The 6,712-nt window shown below is 71.8% G+C and overlaps 2 protein-coding genes across 7 annotated transcripts; one reads left to right on the forward strand and one right to left on the reverse strand.

Moving 5' to 3' along the window:
• Nucleotides 1-340: 340 nt before the first annotated feature.
• Nucleotides 341-4,012, forward strand: MIOX (myo-inositol oxygenase). Of its 6 annotated transcripts, none has more exons than XM_050914616.1 (10): nt 341-436; nt 1,683-1,745; nt 2,071-2,151; nt 2,383-2,545; nt 2,650-2,717; nt 2,831-2,940; nt 3,061-3,128; nt 3,362-3,411; nt 3,526-3,638; nt 3,734-4,012. In XM_050914616.1, the coding sequence occupies exons 1-10, from the start codon at nt 419-421 to the stop codon at nt 3,840-3,842; spliced, it is 843 nt and encodes a 280-aa protein (XP_050770573.1). In that variant the 5' UTR covers nt 341-418; the 3' UTR covers nt 3,843-4,012. The 6 variants fall into 6 exon arrangements, with proteins under 6 accessions (XP_050770573.1, XP_050770575.1, XP_050770571.1 ...); XM_050914618.1 differs by having other exon boundaries at nt 3,738-4,012; XM_050914614.1 differs by having other exon boundaries at nt 2,383-2,717; nt 2,799-2,940; nt 3,738-4,012.
• Nucleotides 4,013-4,201: 189 nt separating this feature from the next.
• Nucleotides 4,202-6,359, reverse strand: LMF2 (lipase maturation factor 2). The gene is made up of 4 exons (XM_050914620.1): nt 6,196-6,359; nt 5,728-5,839; nt 5,271-5,379; nt 4,202-5,187 (listed from the first exon to the last, which is right to left on the reverse strand). Exons 1-4 carry the CDS (start codon nt 6,350-6,352, stop codon nt 4,756-4,758), a joined length of 810 nt encoding a protein of 269 aa, XP_050770577.1. The 5' UTR covers nt 6,353-6,359; the 3' UTR covers nt 4,202-4,755.
• Between the last annotated feature and the right edge of the window lie 353 nt (nt 6,360-6,712).

The following is a 6,712-nucleotide window of genomic DNA, read 5'->3' on the forward strand; positions in this document are numbered from 1 at the left end:
TCGGGGCGCCAGGTCCAGTCCCGCTCCCCGTCTCCTGACGGGGGGGGGGGTCATGCCGTGGCCCCCATCCCACGGGGTCACCGTCAGCCACTGGCGGGGCCGCCCATGGCCGGGGCTCCCCAGCTCGGGGGTTGGGGGTCCCCAGTTCGGGGGGGGGGCTGCAGCATGGGGCACCCCAGCTCAGGGGCCAGGCTAGGCTCCCCGCCAGCCCCTGCCCACCCTCGGGGAGCAGCATCCCCCCAAGCCCGGTGCCGTGGGCTCAAACATTAACCGGGGGCAGGTTAACTGGTGACCGATTGCCCCCGCACCGGCTGGCGCAGGCCGGGCCGCCCCCGCGCCGCCCCCCGCGGGGATAAAGCTGGGGGTCCCGGCGGCCGCCCCAGAGCCCGCGCGCCCACCGCCCCTCGCCACCGCCGGCATGAGGAGCCTCCGGGCGGTGAGTACAGGCAGGCGGGACCCAGCGCCCCACACCTCGGGGTCAGGCCCATCTGCATCGCCCCACATGTCGGGGTCAGGCCCCTGCATGTCACCCCACACCGCGGGGTTGGCCCCCACATGCATCGCCCCACACCTCGGGTTCAGACCCCACTTGCATCTCCCCCCACGTGAGGGTGCAGGTCCTCCCAGGTACACACACGGCACATGCAGCCCCCCCCCCCACCCCGTCCCAGGGGCCGTGGGGCACAGCCCCACAGCATCGCCCCCCCCGTGGGGTCTGTGCCGACAGGCTGCAGCCCTCGGGGACCCCCCACCCCAGCTCTGCGCAGGGTGGGGGCCCGCACAGCCCAGCACTGGGGCTGTCGCCTTTTGGGGGGTGGGGGGGTGGAGGAGATCCCCCAGGACCCTCGGCGATGTCCTCCCTGCGGTGGGGGTGCCAGCCCCACGGGGGACCCAGCCCCTCTGTGTCCCTGCCCCACGTCCATCCCAGCCCCACGGGGAGCGAGTGAACACTCACCCCTCAGCAGGCAACACGCCACGGCAGGGGCAAGTGGGGGTCCTGCAGCCACGGGGGACCCCTCTCCCCCAGCAGTGCCCATCCCCAGGGGGCTGCAGGGCACGTGGGGCATCATGCAGCACCCACGGGCTCAGCAGCACCCACAGGCCTCGCTTCGGGGGCTGTGGGGGGCCTGGGCAGTGGCGCCTGGGGCCAGGCCCCCCCCAGGCAGAGCGGGCAGCACCCCCCAGCCCCCCACTCTGCACCCCGACGGGACGGCCCTTGCTCCGCACCGCAATGGGGCAGCGCTGTGTGACGCCATGCAGTGGTGTGCAACGCTGTGCGATGCTGTGCAGCACTGTGACACACTGTACAGCACCGTGCAACGCTGTGCAATGCTGTGCAGCACTGTGCAATGCTGTGACACGCTGTACAGCACTGTGCAATGCTCTGCAGCACTGTGCAACGCTGCACAGCACTGTGACACTGTGTAGCGCTGTGCAACGCTGTGCAATGCTGTGCAGCACTGTGACACGCTGTACAGCACCGTGCAACGCTGTGCAATGCTGTGCGACGCCGCGCAGCGCTACGCGATGCCGTGCATTCAGGGCTTTCCTTTGGAGGTGGCGTGTCTCCTTAACCTTCAAGAAACACGTTGTCCCTGGCTGTTTTCCCTCTCTGTCCCACGGCTGCCGGGCCGGGTGCAGGATCCGGCCCCGCTGACCGAGCCCGGCCTTTCTCACCGCAGGACACCGACCCCTCCGAGGAGCCTGAGTCCAGCAAGGCCAAGTCTGAGTACCGCAACTACACGGTGAGCCCAGCCAGGCAGGCCATGCTGCCATCGGGACGGGCGGTGACCCCGAAGCAGTGGGGGGGGGTGTGGGTGGGGGGGTGTCCCCTGCACCAGGCGGGGCATTGGGGGGTCCTGCTGCGCAAGGCTGGGTGCTGGGGGTCCTGTGGTACGAGGCCATGCTGGCGGGGGGGGGTCCAGCTGCACACCACCGGCCGTGCCGGGGGCATCATCCTGCTGCTGCTGCTGGGAGAGGCTGGAGGAGCCCAGCCCTGCTGCCCCACACCGGGAGGGACGCTGGGGGGCTCCCCCCGCAGCCCCCCCTGAGCCTGACGCTGCGCTGCAGGAGGGGAAGCTGCTGGACCGCGTCTACAACACCTACCTGCTGATGCACACCCACCAGACCGTCGACTTTGTCCGGAAGAAGGTGCGAGCCCCCCCTGCCCCCTGGGGCCCACCTGCAGCTGGGGGGGGGGATCCACAGCCCCCCCACCCCGCACCCCGGTGCTGAGGGTCCTGCCCTGGTGCCCCATCCCAGCCTGCTTGGGGGGCACCCACTGCCCAGGCGGCTCCGGGGAGGGTCCCGAGGGGTTTCGGGGTGGCAGCGCAGGGGGGGTGGGGGGGTGTCGCCCACCCCCAGCGCCCGCCGTGTCCCCAGAGCGCAGAGTACGGGACCTGCTCCCTGCGCAAGATGAGCGCCATGGAGGCGCTGGAGCTGCTGGACCAGCTGGTGGACGAGTCGGACCCGGACGTGGACTTCCCCAACTCCTACCACGCTTACCAAACCGCCGAGGGCATCCGCCGGGCCCACCCTGACAAGGGTAGGGCCGTTGTGCGTGTGTGTCCCCCCACCCACCCACCCCTCGCCAATGCGGAGCCCGTGTGGGGCCGTGTCCCGCAGGGTGATGGCCCCACTCACCCCCAGACTGGTTCCACCTCGTGGGGTTGCTGCACGACCTGGGGAAGGTCCTGGCGCTGTTCGGGGAGCCCCAGGTGAGCGGGACGGTGGGGAGGGGGCAGGCCAGGGTACGGGGGATCCCACCGACCAGGGACCGCCCCCCCCCCCCACCCCAGGCCGGTGGGACGCCTGTCGCACACCTCCGCAGTGGGCCGTGGTAGGGGACACCTTCCCCGTGGGCTGCAAGGTGCAGAAGTCCGTGGTCTTCGGGGACTCCACCTTCCACGACAACCCCGACGCCAGAGACCCCCTGTACAGGTGAGGCCGGACCCCTGGGCAGGGTGCCGTGGGGTGCCCTGCCCCATGTCGCAGTCATGGAAGGGGCTGGGGTGCGGGGAGGGCTCCAGCCCCGAGCCCCCGACCCGGCTCTGTCCCCAGCACCGAGTACGGGATGTACCAGCCTGGCTGCGGCCTGGAGAACGTCCTCATGTCCTGGGGACACGACGGTAAGGGCCTGGGGGGGCTGGCCGGGGTCCCCTCCGTGGGGCAGGGCCCTTCGCCCCCTAACCAGGCACTGATGCACCCAGGGTGGCTGTGCCCGGCCCCCTTTGTGGGGGGATTCAGGTCTGGAGCCCTTCCCATGGGGCAGGGGCGGGGGGATGCAGCTCTCGGGGTGCCCATCCCGTGTGGGGGTCCAGCCCCGTCCCCGCACGTCCCCCCCTCCCCTCTCTCTCCCCAGAGTACATGTACAGAGTCATGAAGTTCAACAGCTTCGCCCTGCCCAAGGAGGTAAGGGCTGGGGGGATGCACACGTGGGGCCGACCCCCGGGGGCCGTGGGGCAGGGACCCGCCGTGGGGAGGGTGGGCGCCCCGGCCTGGGCTGGCACGTCCCCGTCCCCCCAGGCTTTCTACATGGTCCGCTTCCACTCCTTCTACCCCTGGCACGCGCACGGGGACTACCGGCACCTCTGCACCGAGGAGGACCTCCGCATGCTGCCCTGGGTCAGGGAGCTCAAGTGCGTGGCCCGGGGGGGGTGGCGGGGGGCTTGGCCGAGGGGCCCCCCCGGGAGGGGGGCAGCCCCCCGGCACTGACCCACCTTCGCTCCCGCAGCAAGTTTGACCTCTACACCAAGCAGGAGGAGCTGCCCGATGTGCAGCAGCTCCGGGGCTACTACCAGTCCCTGATCGACAAGTACTGCCCCGGGCAGCTCTGCTGGTGAGCGGGGATCCCCACTCACCCCACCGGGACCGCCACTCGCCTCACCGGGACCCCCACTTGCCCCACCGGGACCCCCGGCGCAGCACCCAGCACCCCACGCTCGACCCCAGCCCCTGTGGGAGCCGCTGCCTGGTCACAGGGCGCACCGGGGCGATACAATAAACCTGCTTGTCACGCACCCCCCTGCACCGTGCCGGTCGCAGCCCGGGCAGCCCCCAGCCCCGCCGGGGTCAGGCTCGCAGCAGGGAGAGGCGGGGGGACCGGTGCTGTCCCCATCACCTCTCCCCAGGCAGGAGAAGGGCAAGGGCTGGGGCAGGACCCCCCCTCAGGGCCCGTCCGGCCCCAGGGAGAGCCGTGGGGTTGGAATGTCAAAGGCTTTATTTAGAAAATTATAGGAAACCTCTGTGTTCACGGACGAGCCGATGGGAAGCACGTTACAGCCAGAGCCCTCCCGCCGGGGCAGGGGGCTCTGGGGGGGGCAGCACCCCAAACTGCCGTGAGCATGGGTCCCGGGGCAGCCGAGGGGGCCGGGCGGGATAACCGGGAGGGCTGGTGCTGCCTTGCTGCAGCTACCCAAAGCTGCTCCTGCCAGCACAGGGCATCATCCTGCCAGCGCCGAGCACCCTGCCGCAGCCCGGCACGGCCCCGCCGCGGGGACAGAGGGCAGCTCGGGCCCAGGGCAGCCGGGCAGAGGCGATGGAGCTGCCCCGCTCTGCCGCCTGCGAGCCGTGACGGCGCGCTGTGCGTGAAGGCACCGGCAGGGGAGAGAGCAGCGAGCTCACCCCGGGGCAGGCAGCGTGACGGCAGCGGTGGGGGCCTGCCCGCGCCCCAGCTGGGGACCCCCACCCCGGGGAGGCAGGCAGGGACAGGCAGCCAGGAAGAGGGGAGGCAGCGGGGCCCGCAGGCAAGCGCCATCAGTCCGTGGGTGGAAGACGGGGCCTGAGCCGGCGGCTCCAGGCGCTACTTCTTCTTCTTGGTGCCGCGGAGGCCATCGGCGTGGCCATCAGCCGCCCCCCGGGCCCGGCCATCGGCGTGGCCATCGGCCGCCCCCCGGGCCCGGCCCTCGCCTTTCTCCTCCGCCTCCTTGGCCTCCTTCCTCCGCACCTGCCCGTTCTTCTCGCCGCCCCCCCGGTCCGCGGGCTCCCCCCGCCTGGGGCCTTTGTGGCGGGCGGGGGGCGCGCCCCCCCGGGCCGGCGGCCCAGGGCCCGCAGGAGGCAGACGGTGGCCGCCACGAGGTACAGGGACCAGAGGACGGCGGGGCCGGAGAAGGGGCGGCTGAGCCGGCGCAGGGACTGCAGCAGCCGGGGCAGGAAGGCGTCCGCCGAGCGCTTCAGCGACGTCTTGTCCTGCCGGGGCGAGGGGAGGGGGGAGCGGTCAGGGCTGCCCCCCGGGGCTGGGAGCGCGGCGCGGCCGCGGCGCGAGGCCCTACCTTCAGCCCGTGCTGGTTGAGCAGGCTCTCCAGCGTGGGGTCGCCCAGGGAGACGGCGGGGAAGAACTCCTGCACGCGCTGCCGCCGCCACCACGGCGCAGGGCCCTCGCTGCGGGATGGGAGAGCTCAGCGCCCGGCCCTCCGCCCCGCCAGCCCGGGGAGGGGGGAGCAGGGCAGCTCTGTCCGCAAGGCAGGAGCAGGCCAGGCTCCTGCCTCCCCCCACGCAGCCTTGCCAAAGCAGAGCTCGGGGCCCCGTCGAGCCGCGGGCACGCGCCGAGTTAATGAGCCAATTAGCCAGGGGAGAAGCGGCTCCCAAAATCAGGCCTCTCTCCCTGCCCCAGCCAGCACACGCACCCGCACGGGCTGCGTGTTGATGTGGCGTCACGTCAGCTTCGGGGAGCAGAGCGTGGCTGCAGGGGGGTGCAGGCACTGGCGCGAGTGTCCCGGCGCTGCTCACCTGCCCTCGGCGCTGCCGGTGAACCAGTACTTGTAGAGCTGGGCGCGGATGTAGACGGGGGGCTGAGCACTGAAGGGGTACTGGGACTCATCGACCTGCACCAGGCGGATCACTGCCGAAGACACAGCGTTAGCCCCCGCCGGGATCCTGCACCCCTCGCTGCGGGGACACCCCCAAACCGCTGCGGGGCTGGAGCCCAGCAGCCCCGGGTCCCCAGGGAAGGGCCTGGAGCACAGACCCACTGCAGGGGGACAGCGACAGCCCCCAGCCAGCATGGATACAGCCCTGCCTCCTGCTCTGGGGGGGTCTGACCAGGCAGCTCCCCCCTCTCCATCCCCGCCACCATGCAGGACGGAGGTCACTGCTGCAGGGCGAATGCCGGCGCGGGTCCTTGGGCCGCCTCTGCCGCGGCGCCAGGCCCGGGGAGCCCCCGGCACGACCTGCCCCACGTCCCCCAGCCCCACTCACCGTCCTTCTTGCCCTGCAGCAGGCGGTAGACGAAGCTGGTGAACCAGGGGCTGCTGCTGTGGTGGGCCAGGGCCGCGAACCACATCTGCCAGTCGAGGCGGGGCTGGTGCGGGGCGACCACGGCGGGGGCCGTGCTGACATTCCCGGGTTTGTACATGAACTCGATCTCCTGCGGGGCAGGGAGCAGAGTGGGCTGGGGGGGATCCAGCAGCGGGCATGCGGGAGTCGGACCCGGACCTCCCCTAGCTCCGCTGTCCTGGGGCAGAGCTCCCCCAGACTCACCTCCCGGGGTTACCAGTTCCTTCCAGAGGAACAAAGCCCACAGGGGACAGCCGGGTGCCTCAGAGGGGACCAACCCAGGACGGGGATGCCTGGCTCCACTGGAGCCCGTTCCTCAGCGCCTGGCCCCGGCCACCCCACCTGACTGGCCGCAGTTCAGCCCTTCTCCCCCGCAGCCCCTTCAGCACCAAACACAATTGTTGGACTTGATGCAACACGGCTCAGTGCCGGGTCCTGC

This window comes from Gymnogyps californianus, unplaced genomic scaffold (genome assembly GCF_018139145.2).
Source record: "Gymnogyps californianus isolate 813 unplaced genomic scaffold, ASM1813914v2 HiC_scaffold_509, whole genome shotgun sequence".
Taxonomy (NCBI): domain Eukaryota; kingdom Metazoa; phylum Chordata; class Aves; order Accipitriformes; family Cathartidae; genus Gymnogyps; species Gymnogyps californianus.